Source organism: Syngnathus leptorhynchus, chromosome 19 (genome assembly GCF_054491065.1).
Source record: "Syngnathus leptorhynchus isolate UIUO chromosome 19, UIUO_Slep, whole genome shotgun sequence".
NCBI classification, from domain to species: Eukaryota; Metazoa; Chordata; class Actinopteri; order Syngnathiformes; family Syngnathidae; genus Syngnathus; species Syngnathus leptorhynchus.
Genome location: NC_141213.1, coordinates 2,345,382 through 2,359,060, shown reverse-complemented (window position 1 = coordinate 2,359,060; position 13,679 = coordinate 2,345,382). Strand labels below are relative to the sequence as shown.

The 13,679-nt window shown below is 49.7% G+C and overlaps 1 protein-coding gene across 8 annotated transcripts; it reads right to left on the bottom strand.

Moving 5' to 3' along the window:
• Positions 1-689: 689 nt before the first annotated feature.
• On the bottom strand, positions 690-13,553 carry tnikb (TRAF2 and NCK interacting kinase b). 8 transcript variants are annotated; one of them, XM_085939238.1, is made up of 34 exons: positions 13,240-13,553; positions 11,882-11,947; positions 10,309-10,365; positions 10,099-10,224; positions 9,904-10,014; positions 9,748-9,838; positions 9,541-9,671; positions 9,219-9,273; positions 9,053-9,131; positions 8,803-8,978; positions 8,597-8,663; positions 8,327-8,525; positions 8,117-8,233; positions 7,815-7,901; positions 7,446-7,652; positions 6,971-7,210; positions 6,147-6,263; positions 5,580-5,825; positions 5,192-5,298; positions 4,985-5,100; positions 4,792-4,883; positions 4,669-4,692; positions 3,941-4,128; positions 3,596-3,710; positions 3,237-3,383; positions 2,910-3,036; positions 2,652-2,822; positions 2,259-2,402; positions 2,021-2,155; positions 1,826-1,926; positions 1,505-1,654; positions 1,251-1,410; positions 1,017-1,156; positions 690-823 (listed from the first exon to the last, which is right to left on the bottom strand). In XM_085939238.1, exons 1-34 carry the CDS (start codon positions 13,294-13,296, stop codon positions 740-742), a joined length of 4,230 nt encoding a protein of 1,409 aa, XP_085795364.1. In that variant the 5' UTR covers positions 13,297-13,553; the 3' UTR covers positions 690-739. The 8 variants fall into 8 exon arrangements, with proteins under 8 accessions (XP_085795364.1, XP_085795358.1, XP_085795363.1 ...); XM_085939232.1 differs by lacking the exon at positions 3,237-3,383; XM_085939237.1 differs by lacking the exon at positions 4,669-4,692 and having other exon boundaries at positions 3,237-3,386.
• Positions 13,554-13,679: the final 126 nt, after the last annotated feature.

The window sequence follows — 13,679 nt, the reverse complement described above, 5'->3', positions numbered from 1 at the left end:
TAATAGCGAGGAGAAAGAGGACATCTTTACGTCAGTAATATTTGTGGTTGGTCGAGTGGGAATAAACTGAGAGGACAACACTTTTGAAGGAAAAAGAGAGAAAACAATTTGAACACGTGCGTGATGAATAGTGACAACAAGAAAGCCTAAAAAAAAATAAAGTCAGATTTAATCAAGTACAGTAGGAGGCTTGATTTAGGATTATCGCATTTAAAATGTTCAACTTACAAAATGTTGCTTGATTAATTACAGACACAAAATCAAATTAAAAAAAAAAAAAAATCTCAATTTCGTTCCTATTAAACAAATCAAGTTGTTTTTTCTCTTTTGCCTTTTACAAGATTTTTTTTTTTTAAACTACAAATCTTTCACAGCACTCACGTTTATGAGCCATTACCGGACAAAGAGTTATTTTTGGAAAACCAATGGGCGGGGCCGATGCAACCATTTGGGAGTAAAAATGTTTCGTTTGGTTCCTGACGCAATACCAGCGGTGGCGTTAAAAGACGTCGCTAGACTGGAGCAGATCCAGGAAGTGGTCCCGCAAAGAACAAGTGGTGTGCTACAAACCGTCCGCAGTCGCCCGCTCGGCGAGATCCGAGGCCACTCGCCCGCCGTCATGTCGGCCACCACGCAAAGGCGTCGCCGAGCTCCGCTGGACCCTGAAGGGTCCATCCTCAAACCCCCCCCCCCCCCCCCCCCCCGAAGCACGGCGGCCATGTTGCTAGTGCAGTCGGGGTTACCAGTTCATCATGGAGCTTCTGTTGAGGGTCATGAAGAACACTTGGCTGCTGCCTCCTGAACGCACGGACGCAAAGAACACCTACACAGGACAAAGAGCACCACAGTCATCCATCTCTCTTTTTTTGTTAACAGGCATATATTCTTTATCATCTACAAAGACATCAAGTCTCACTCGGTCTATTTGAGGAAAAAAATATATATAATCCCACAGTTCATCTCCCAAACTTTCAACCATGCCACGTCGGGATGAATATTCCCGATGAGGAGCTCACCTTGTCGTTCCTCTCGGACAAGAACTTCAAGCGCTGTGCCCGCTTGTGCATGAAGACGCCATCCAGGTGTCCCGTTTCCACCGAGCGGATCTCGATGGCCTTCTCTCCCCATCCCATAATCTGGTTGGAGTGGATGTAGGCTGGCACACACACACACACACGATGGTGACTTACTAGTGCCCCGACTAATACTAAGTTGCAATAAAGAAGACAGAAATATGGCGGTTGACGTACCGACCGAGGTGGGCATCTCCCCCCACTGCAGCACCACGTCTTTAGTGATGCGGCCGTAGGTGTTGACGTAAACGCCCTCGTCCTCGTAGCACAGCAGCATCTCCATGCCGTCCGTCTTGGGGAGGACCACGATGGCGTGCGGTGTCACCTGACCTTGAATCTTAAAAAAAATACACGACAGTGATTGTGTGTTGACATTTATTTCGGTAATCAAAGCTGTGATGTAATATTGCTCTCGTTTCTTTTCTACTAACATGTGAGGGTATGTAGATATCGTAGGGGTTTCCAGAGTCCACATCCACGACGTGGAAGCCTGCGTTGGAGCCGTAGATGACCTTTAATCTCTGACCCTCCTCCACAGTTAGGTCCACCAGCAGGGGGCGGTGTTGCAGCTCAGTGAAAGACTGAAGACACACATTGACGCAAATATTAGGACATTTTAATTCTAAATATTAATAATAATAAAAATATATAATTATAATAACAATTATAATGTAATATCGATATAATTACTGAAATTAGCACGGATCCACTCTTTTGGGAAGACTTTCTCAAATTATAATTACAGGACGCACCTTGAAGGCCATGAACTTGTGGTAAGGTTTGGGAGCCCAGGCGTAGATCTCCACGGCGTTCTTCAAGGCGATCACCAAGAACTTGATCCTCTCATACTTCACTGCGATAAGAGTCGAGAGGTCAGTGTTCCGAAAAGACTCAAAGAGAACACGAGTCGCGCCCGCGTGGCACCGGAGCCAACAAGACTTTCGTACCGACTTTGTAGTGCACGCAGCCCTCCAGATCCCCTACGGTGATCCAGCCCTGCTTCTTCTCCACCTCGGGGTCATTGTGGAGTATTCGGTTCCTCAACCAGGACAGGTAGTAAACGCGCAACTTGTTCTTCTTGCCTGGAGACGTGTGCAACCGCATCATCATTCAACAATTTGAAGTGATGGTTTAAAATGAAAGCACAAATTGAGCAAGTCATTTTGGTCGAGTGTGAGAGTCCACCTGAAATGGTGACCAAGACGTTGAGACCTTCCAGGACATCCATCTGCTGGAAGCGTCTGCGGTTGATGAGGTTGTACACTTTGCCCTGCCCGCTACGGTCCAGGAGCATTAGGCCGTTCTCGGTTCCCACCAGCAGATTTACGCCTGCATGTACACGCACTAAATGTCAGCTTTGTGGACGAATCAAATGTGTGCATCATTTGTTCTTTGCATGTTCAATTGGTAATTAAAAAAAATAAATAAATAAAGTGACAAGGATGCTAATGTCTGTCTACATGTGTTGCTTCACTGTTGGTAGTCAAATATCCAGTGCTTTTAAAAACACAACTACTGACGCTAACATTAGCATGTTTCAATTGTTTTTTTAGCATTAAGCTAGTACGGTGTTCTCACCCCAAAGCGCAGCGCACAGGATCTCGGAGTTGAAGCGTTTCTTGTACTTGCGAATCTCTGGCGTGTCGCTGTGCGGTCGGATATTGGTGGGGTTCACGTTGACTACCGAGATCTTGCGAGCCTCGTTGAGCCGTGCCTGCTCCTGCTTCAGTAGCTCATCTGCAAACAAGGCTGTCCCCACAACACAAATAAATAGCAGAGTTGGCATTGGGGTTGGTTTGCTTTTCAGGGGGGAGGGGGGGGGCACATGTGACGCACCCGAAGCTGAGATGTTGTCGTCGTCGTCGTCATCCGTTGGAGACGTCCCGTACACCCTGGGATCCACAAATGGCGTGAAGGAGGCCTTGGAGCCTCCGCTGCCGCCTCCTCCTCCTCCCATCCCGTACTGTCGAAATGCAAAACACAGCTCAGCCACAGATGGAAGAGTTTCCAATCAGAAATCTTCAATCAAAAGCCGGTTGCCATAATGGAAGAGGCTGGAGGGAAGATTTTCAATTAGCAAATCAATAAACCAGGAAGATTGGGCGTGGTCGGATCACGGGTTGACAAGGAGGTTTCGTGGGCAAACCGACTCATTCAACCTACTTTTGCCCCGGGAGCGTCGCCAGGGGCAACGAGGGGGTAGGAGCTTTGCTGCACCAAATCGGGCAGATTTGAGGCGTCGGCAAACAAATTAGCGATGCCGAAGACGCCGTTGCTGGCGGTGGAGCTCCGCCGCCGCCGCTTGCCACGCTTCTGGAAGAAGACAGACAGGGGGCGGGCAGCGCGGCTGTGATTGACAGGTGAGAGGCTGGGGAGAGCAGGTTGAAGGGGGCTTTTGGTTTCGGTGTTTTCTAGAAGGGCAACTGGAGGCAGTCGTGAATTGACGCTGCTAAATGCCAACAGTTGACTGGGTGAAGCAGCATGTGGTTCACCGTGTCCGCAAAACATGAGGGAGCGCTCACCTCGCGCATCATCAGGGTACCGTCCCGAGAGTTGTTTCCGTATGCGTCGCCGTGCGAGTCGTTGTGTCCTCCCATCATGCCCAGCGACTCGTTGGCTCCTTGGCTGGCGGCAGGCCTGAAAGACATTTTGGGTAGGTCTCATTTCTTTCTACGTGAGCTCCTCAGTCCTCTGAAAGACCCTTCTGTCTTTTGTCTTATCATTTATGGAGACGCCAATCAAAAATAGCATGTCACAAAGTAGTGAATCGTCTATGCTAATTTCCATTACTCTGTCTATGGAATTTCACTTTATAAGTTAGCATTAAGCTATAGGACTTTTGTTATGATTTAATTTATTCATCTCACATGATGCGCGGGATGTCGCTAACGGCGACCGTCCCGTCGTTGGCCCCTCCTTCTCCGTCGCCTTCCTCGTCCTCGCTGCTGTGCGACTCCTCGCTGGACGAAGAGTAGTCGGTGACTTTGACTGGCGGCCGGCTGGTTTCTTCGCCCTGGCGCAGCTCTCGCAACTCTTTGGCCAACGCCGTCAGGTCCTGGCAGGGACATAAAGCGCAAAGTTAATTGGGAGAAAGAAAGAGTTCAGAACCTCAAATTATTGTCCTTCATCTCAGTGGTGCCAAGTTGATGTGGTGGACACGTATTTTTTTTTTTTTGCTATTCATGTCAGGTCTCTGTTTACTGTAAAAACAAAGGCTTTGCAGTTAAAAAGCTAAAGAACAAGTGCACGGAGTGAGGTAGACGCTTGTGCGGGAAGGTTGTGTGGACGTGCTGCATGCTGGGGAGGAAAGGTAAAAGCTCAGGGAACCTTTTGCACCTCCAAATGTCAACTACTCAACATGGACGTCTGAGCGCTCGTCTATGTCTATAGACTGTATGTCAGGAAAGTGCTGCGGGTTCACGTCCGACATAGCGGGAAATCAAATCATCTTTTCATTTAGGCTCCCGAAATACGCTATGTTACATTTCCCTGGAGCTCGTGGTTGCATTCTGGCAACCACTCGTCTACCGCTACAGGGCACATGGCTAGCATGCTAACGTGCTTGTGAGGGAGAAGAGTTACTCGTACCACTGACCTCGTCTAGAGCTTTCTTATAGCTCTGATGGATGGAGAAGAGAGAAGAAGAGTGACAATGAGCATGAGAAATGTACCAACTGGTGTGTGTCCAATGTGTGTGTGTCAGTACGTGTGTACTCACCGCAGGCCGACTGGGTCTGGACACGTCTCTGCTGTCGTCTTTTGCTTCGTCAGACGCCATCGTGGAGCCTTCGGGCTTCATGGCTGCGTTTGCTGAAAAACGACAATTCCGAAATGTTCTTTATCTGTGATTAGTCATTACCTGTGATTTGTGACATTTTCAGTTGACAGCAAGAGGCAAAACGTGTGTGCACCTCGCTCGTTGGATCCCCCTTGTGAGCTGGGGGTGCTGGAGCTGGAGGAACTTCCGCTGCTTGTCCTCTTGAAGGGCGTATCCAAGGAAATGTCAGTCCTCCGCAGGTCAGGGTTGCTATGGCAACACAAGTTTTTATTTACCAAACAAACAGCCTCCAGAACAGCATGTTGTACATGTGTGCTTGTGTGTGTGCGTGTGTGTGTACCTGGCTCGTATAAGGTGAGCTCCAGCCCGCGGTCCGAGTCCCGGCCCGTTTCCTGGAGAGTTCTTCCTGACCAGGGCCGGAGAGATGGACGTGGTCCGTTGAGGAACCTGAAGGACGCAACGTTGGGAAAGTCACGTGATGATGTGCGCTTCAAATTCAGGAGAACAGTGAACCCTGTGACTAAAAGAACTGAAATGAGATAGTGGTTAGTGAATTAGCGATTTTCACCATTTGTGGCGGATCTTAGTCCCTAAACACTGTCAGGGGTTCACTGTACCGTATTAACAAACAACACACAGAGCAAAATAAATAAAGACGACAAACGAGGCCTGGTACACAACACAAAACACGCACACACAGAGGCGCAAAGGAGGCGGCATGCAGACACCTTGGGGGGCATGTCGTCGTCCTGCCGCAGCCAGGAGCTGCGATCCAGCTTGTCGAGAGGGGGTGCCAGACGTGCGAGAGGCAGGGGAGGAGGGGTGTCGGAGGTGGGGTCCGAGTTCTGCCGGGGCATGGGAGGGCGCGAGGGGGAGGGCGACAGGGCGGAGGACGAAGACGACACCCCGTGGGGGTCGTACAGGGACTGAGAGCCGGACAGGCCCGGACTCTTCACCTGCACCAAGTGGGCCATCTGCAGCGGCGCCGGCAGGAAGAGGAGGGAGAAGAGGAAATGGAGATGATGGCGGGGAAAGAAGGGACAGGAGCGAGAATCCGTCGTGTGGTCAGGATGAAGAAGAAAAAAAAGGAGAAAACATCGTGCATCACACACAGCATTCACACTAGGGCGGACAAATAAATTCAAATTTATTTGTCAGGAGGAATCGATTTTTTTTTTTTCCCAGCGATGCTGACAACCTCTGTGACCCTTCCGAAGAATAATGAAAAATTTGCGGAGGCGTGTCTGTTATTTGATTGACAGAAGCTGCTGAGGTGTGTTTTGTTGCGTACCCACCTGCGGTTCGACGGAGCGGTGCATGGGCGGGGTCCTGGCCTGCTGGATGCCGCCGCTGCTGAAGGACTCGGAGCGCGGGGGCAGCGACGGGTCCGAGATCCGGTTGGAGACTTTATGCTGTAAGGTGGGAGGGAGGTGGGTCAGTTGATCGCAAAACATCACAACTCAGTCATTCCCGGCATGCAGCGGGAGGAGGGGGGGGGGGGGCACATGCACTTGCGACCTTTGAACCTTAGAAGCGTCATTTCCCAGGGAAGCTTTTCTTCGAGTGTGTGTGTGTGTGTGTACGTTATCCGCAGGGAGTCAGCCTGATTATAGCCACGGTTGCCCTACATGTGTCAACCTAAAAAAATGTGCAATTACTCAGCTCATCAACGACACTCTTGCAAAATATTCCCTCATTGAATGACTTCATGTTTTGACAAAAATGTAATATGAAGGGAAAGGGAAGCCTGCAGGAGAGGAGCAAGTTAGTTAGTTAGTTCACCTCGTTAAGCCTTCTAGAGCAAAACGTGAAGCAAAGATGAAAAGTTTGGAACAGTGTTTCCCAACCTTGATTGCACCACCAAATAAAAATGCAACAAAAAAAATGTGTTAAGCGACAACAATTTCCTGCGGTTGGGAAGCACTGGTTCCCAAGAAGAAGCTGAAGAAAAAATAAGAGATGACAACATTGACGGCTTGTTGAGAGCTGAACCGGACGTTTAGATGAGTGTGAAAGTGTCGCCCGTGAGAGGAAGTGAAGCCACCTGCTTGGACCAAGAAGCGTTAGCGGGGTTTAAAAAAAAAAGTAGTTAGTAACTCCCTCTCGTCCTCTAACTGACCCGGCGGTCGGGACTCCGGCCTCGAGCGTCGGGGACGCAGGTGATCCGGATGCGCGGCACGTGGACGTGATGCCTGGGGGGGCTGTCGTGAGCGGGGTAGGAGGGGGGACGGCGGCGACGGCACGGCTTGTAACCAGGAAGTAAGAGGAGAGGGTCCAGCTGGGGGTCTCGTACGTGCCTACAGGAGTGGTACCTCTTGGGGGGGATGCGAGGGGAGTTGCTCTGAGCTCGCCGCATCACCTGCGGACCACGGCTTGAATGAATGCTATCAAGCGTTAGCATTGAGCTAGTGGACCAAAAAGGCTAAGTGATGAGATTTTTGAAGCACGATAAAAATATGTGTGGACATGTGGACTTGATTGCAAATGGTCCAACTGCTTCTATGCCTGTTAAAGCTGAAGGTTATTCTCAAGTAGAATGACAATAAGGACAAGAAAGATGGACAGAGTGTAGTAGAAGGACAAAGTGGGCCTACCTCCTTAGCCCAGGCAGGTTTGTCATTGGCGGCCCCCGGCGCCTGGTCCTTATAGTGGTAGAGCTGCTTCTTGTCCTGTAGAGGGCGCTGCTGCGGGTCCTGCTGCTGCTGCTGCTGCAGAGATACCAGGTAGGCTCGCTCCTGCTGCAGCTGCCTCTGCAGACGCTCGGCCTGACGCTGCTCCTCAATCTGCTTGCGCTTGTACTCCTGACCACACAAGACAACAAGTCTAATTAGAGCGCAGATTATTATTATTATTTTTTTTTTTACATCACTTAATGGTTAGAAGGAAGAAGCCCTGGAACGTAACCCCTGGATGCACATGCATTTTGCGGTCGCCATAGAAACGGCCCTACTGAGTACGGTTACCAGCAGTAAGGCCTGCTCCTGCAGGAGCTGCTGCTGCAGGATCTCCAACTGCCTTTGCTCTTCCTCCAGCTGTCTACGGATGTACTCCTAAGGCGGGCAGCGGCGCCGCAGAGGGAGCGAGCGGCGGGAGCCAATCACCGAAGCAGGAAGTGGAGGAGGATAGAGCGGTTAGAAACCAAAAAGGTGAAGCTGTGTTAGCGTTAGATTGGTTCCAGCTTTTTAAAAGGCAGAAAGAAGTCAGATGACAGCGAGCAGACAGGAAGCGGCACATTCCAAACATCGATTTTGTCCGAGGTCCGTACCTGCTCCCGCTCGGCGTGCCGCCTCTCCTCTTCTCGGCGAATCTGCTCCATCTCCTCGTACCTCCTCCTCTGCTCGCGCTCTTGCTGCTTGCGCATCTCACGTTCGCGACGTTGTTGCTGAACGTTGGGAAAACAAAAACAGGGCAGGAACGTGAGATCGTCCATATGCGACTCCAGTGAAAACGAAATAAATAATCATATCGTGGTCACCTCCTCCAGACGTCGCCTCTGCTCCTTCTGCTCCTCGATGCGCTTCTGCCTCTCAGCCAGCAGTTGGCGCTTGTGCTCCTCGTTTTGCTGCTGCTCCAGCTGCTGCCGGCGAATCAGCTCCGACCGCTCCTTATTGGCCAACTGCAGACGCAGGAAGTCTCGCCTCAGAGTGGACTCCCCGGGAATATTGATGATGGAGCTGGTGGAGGGCACAGAGGAGGCGGGGTTAAAAAGTGAGGGGGCGGCGGAGAAGACGGGCGACACTCATACCTGGGCTCTCCGATGTCCCGCTCTTCATCTTCTTCCTCGCTGCCGCTGTACTCGTACTCCGTCTCATCTGGAGGGATCATGGAAAATATGACGATGCTAATTTCCGTTAGCCCATCAAAGGTGTTTTGTATTATATGCTAGCATTAAGCTAGGTGATGTCTGTTATTTGGATGTTTTGAATATACGCAACCTCGACGGCCACTCACCTCTCTCTCCGCGCCTCTTCTTGGTGCGGTCGATGTGGTCCTTGAGCTGGATGCGCACCTGTCGCTCGTTGGGCAGGTCGCGAATGAAGGGATGCTTGAGGAGCTGCTCCGTGCTCGGCCGCTGGCTGTGACTCTTCACCAGGCAACTCTCGATAAACGACTGGAACTTTTTGGACCTTCACGTGGCACAACAACACAACACTGAAGCCCCACGCGCATTCAAATGATCCAAGAGTGTCATATAACTCACCATTTCTTTGACTTGAGTCTAGGGGCAGGATTTCTGGGGATGAGGAAGAGCGCTCTCATGGGATGCATGTCACACAGCGCTGAAGATAAGAAGGAGAAGAAAGTGGAAGAAATAACACAAATTCCACCGGACGAGCGTGTGTTGAACTTCAAAGTTTGTGACTTACGCGGCGCTCCCTCCGCCATCTCGATGGCCGTGATTCCCAGCGACCACAAATCGCTCTGCGCGAACACACACACAAAAAAAAACAAAAAAACAAGCGCCTTCACTTCTCCGTTCCCAGCCGATGTGCTAACATGCTAGCTGCGCTACGTGTACTTGTTAAGTCATAAAAATATCACGCCGCCATCTGTCCTCTCACATTCGGACACTTTTCCTTCTCATTTCACTTGTTCCGGACCGTTCCGCAGTCACACGTCTCAGCTGATATCGGGAAGTGGCATAAACAACACGTCGCCACCACAAACTTGTAAGCGCTTCAGGCGTACCTTGAAGTCGTAGGTGGCGTCCGGGTTCTCGTCACAGGCGATGACCTCTGGCGCCATCCAGTACGGCGTCCCGATGAAGGTGTTCCTGCGACCCACCGTGCGGTCCAGCTGAGCGCTCACACCGAAGTCCACTACGCACACACGCAAAAACACGATAAACGTGCTTCACGGGGGGGGGGGGGGGGGAAAGAGGCGCTCGGATCTCACCTAGTTTGACTTCGGCGTTCTCTGTTAGAAGCACGTTTTGACCCTTGATGTCACGGTGGATGACCTTGTGCTGGTGGAGGTGAGTGAGACCCTGCAGGAGGACGTCAACGCGTCAATATGCCATTCACATGTTCTTCTCAATTCAAACCAGCTCACCCTGAGGATCTCCCTGCAGACGTAAGCGATCCACTCCTCCTTCAGGGAACTACCTTTGGTGTTCTTGATGAGATCCGTCACCGAGCCGGCGCCGCAGAACTCCATCACCAGCTAGAAAAAAAAAAAAGAAAGAGCATTCACTGGTTGATTGGTGTATTGTACGTCCCAATACTTTTGTCCTGGCTCCATACGCACCCACAGCTGGTCATCCATGCCAGGAGGATTCTTCTTGACGAAGGCGCCATAGTAGGTGGCGATGTTCCTGTGGTGGCTGTACTTCTTCAGCATGTTGATCTCGGCTTTAATCTCCTCCTCCTCATCCTTGACACACAAACACACACATTTGTAAGCATGAATCTTTATGTGTGTGTGTCTGGACATACAGTTTACACGTGTGTTACTTACTCCTGTGACATCCATGACCTTGATTGCCGCCAACTGGCCAGTCTTGACATGGCGACCCTGATGCATACAGACAAGCCCTTTTTTTTCTTAATCATAACAATTAAAATAAAAACTCTTGCACAGTTTCGCTGAACATTTTGTTATATTTTGTTTCTTCGAGAAGGTGTGAGGACATTTTCATCCACACCGGTCATCTGATTGGACGTCAGGTTGACAGTGTAACAGTGCGGAGGCGGCGGGCAATAAAAGTGAAGCGAGAGGAAGCGATAGCATATCTGTTTGCTTATCTGGCTTCCTGCAACACTGACGCCTGCCACACAATCGCTCGTGTTAGTCGCCGAGCGCGCGCGTATGTGTGTGTGTGCGAAAAGCCACATGGACGCACACACCTGCAGGGAGGGAGGCGGTGGACCTCCTTAGCTGCAGCCTCAGCAACAACAACAACAATCCTCGGGTGCTGTGTTCAGACAAGCCCAACATTCCTGGTGCGCTGTTACCGTTCAAACGACTTCAATATTATCAAGGATAAGATTAAAGACGATAACATCGAGACATATAGAAAAAAAGCAGAAGGTCAAAAAAAAAGACAGATATTAAAGCGAGAAGAACAAGTACTACTCTTCTTCAATTATATTTGCATTACTTTATTATACTGCCCCCTGGTGGCCATAGCAGGCACACTAGAAGGAGCAGCACAATGAAATGAATTGCAGCAATAAATCATGACACAAACTAGTTCTTTTTCCTTACTTTTATACTGTTTTTATATTTGATTGTGTATGTTATTTTATCTTTGAACGGCGTCCTTGAGTGCCTTGAAAGGCGCCTTACAAATAAAATGTATTATTATTATTATTATTATTTTACTCTCCCATTTTTTATAAAGTACAATATAGTGTAATTTTTTCTTTTGTGAGTTGGGGGCTGGGTCGGATAAATGGCCTTCCATTCATTTCAATGGAGAAAGATGATGAAAAATTAAACTTGTATCTCAATGCACAAGTGCAATTTTCTAAGCTTTTAAAAAAAAAAAATGTTTGTAAGTGTACATGTGTCGTAGTCCTCTAATTTAATCAAACAGGAACAAAGTTCTCAGCCACAAACATATTCAACAGTCAAACGAGTCAGTAGTTAGTATTAAGCAAGAAGTATTAGGCAAGAATGTACAAAAATTAAATCGTGTGTGTGTTTTTCATGACACACACAATAACGTATTTCACCGGCAAGATGCATTCGAGCGAATGACGGGAACATCACACGTGTGGACGTGCTCTTACTCCCTGACTTCACAGTCAACTTCCAGGAATTCCAAAAATGTGTATCGCTTCAGCGCCACTACTAGTTATCTGCTACGTCAAATCAGAACTCCAAAAAACACATTTACAACCAAAACCTCCTTGACCATCACTAGCTCGCAAAATGAAGGCCATTGCAGCTTGTTTAGGAATGGGCAACTCAGACCTGATGTGTTTACACAAAACACTTTGCATAGGCTTAAATCTCAGAATTATTTGGAATATACATACTCACAACACAGGAATATGAAAGTTTACTTTGTAAAAACAAGCCTTACCTTGTATACTTGGCCATAGGTGCCATTGCCAACCAGTTCAACCAGCTCAAAGATGCCCGCCGGGTCCTGGGGAGAGACGCAGAACAAGTTAGCAAACGGGAAATATGAACACACCTTCAAAGTAGTACTACAGTACCACTGGAGTACTTGTGAGCGCGACGATGCGAACCTTAAAAGATGCTGCTTAGCTAAAGATATGCTAACTAGGTGAGAAACAATGCTAAGCTAAAGCTAAAAGATGCTGAGAATAATTACTATGATGCTAAGCTAAAGCTAAAAGATATGGATGCTTCTTGCTTGACTTCTATCTTAATAGATTTAATAAAGTTCAAATCACAACAGGTTCTAGTGGAAATTGTGACGAGGATTAGAGGTTAAAATGACATTATCGAGTCACTTCGGAAGGGATGAAATATAAGTGGTAGATGTCCGTTCTAAGTCGGTTTGAGGATGTCCGCTTCTAAAGCTGGAGAATGCTAATGAGAGGCTACAATTTGCAAAAAGCTAGAACAGAACGCTTTTCGACAACAAAGGGAAGAGGAAAAAGGTTACCGATGAGTGTACGTGCATGCACAAGTGTGTTTCATCTCAGTCCTGTGTGACCTAATTTCTCCTCACCGATGGAGACATTTGAGGCCTTCAATGCATCTGCTCTTTTCTGACATCTGACACACGTGCACGCGCGCACACATATACACACACCGAGTCGCACCCTCCATCCTGCCCAGACTTGACTCGGCAGGTACTTGTTTTGTACCGCGTGTAATTCACTGTTGTGTTGTGTAATTAAAATAATAAAGGAGAAGACTAGACGAGAACGCGCACGCGCTGACATGCACGTTTGAGCCATGTAAGAAGGTGCAAGTTGGCATGAGAATTCTTTCACCAGGCACACGCACACGCTTGCCCGCCGCCCACACATTCCTCAGCTGTGGCGTACGAGAGTGCGCGTGCGCGTGCTCGCCGAGCGCGCACTACTGCTGCTGTGTGACCACAACATCACGAAATGGCGGAACTAGCTGGCGCGTGCGCGCGTCTCCTCTTTGGGATTTACGTGCACGCGCGTCAAGACAAGCGATTGAACGAGACGCACTCTCACACATCTGCATTCATCGAAGTGTGAGCACGCGCGCCCTCGATTATCGAGAAAACACATTCACGCGCACGACGTATGCAGCATGCAAAGAAGCAGCACACGCACGCGCATCGCCGGTAGGATGAGGGGGGCCAGACAGGTTGAGGAAGGATGGTGAGGAAAAGGGCTGAGACGGAGGAGGACAAGGATTGGACAGGATGGGACAGGACAGGTGGTGGGCAAGACGCACGTAGACATGCACGCGCACGCACGCTCGGCTTACCCGCAGAGCAGACAGGTCGATCTCGTCCAGACTCCTCGCGGGGGAGTCGCTCGCCATGGCGGCGGAAGGACGGATGCGGCTGGTTCACTCAAGATGGAAGGAAGGAAGGGAGCGTCCTATAGACTCGTCCTCCTATCTCGCTCCCTCCACGGCCTCCTCCTCCTTTCTCCTCTACCACCTCTTCTCCTTCCTCCTCCCGCCACGCGGTCGGCCGACGTCAGGAAGAAGAAGAAGCGACGACGACGTGCACGGGCTTCAGGTACTGCTACATGCCTCCACCTGCGCGGACGCGCGCACGACAGAGTGCTTCGCGGCGACGGTGGCGCGCACAGGACAGCGTCACTTGCTGGGCGCGCGCGGAACCCGGGAGGGGCGTGCGCATCACGCAGACACGCCTACTGTTGGGATGATCTATCTATCTATCTATCTATCTATCTATC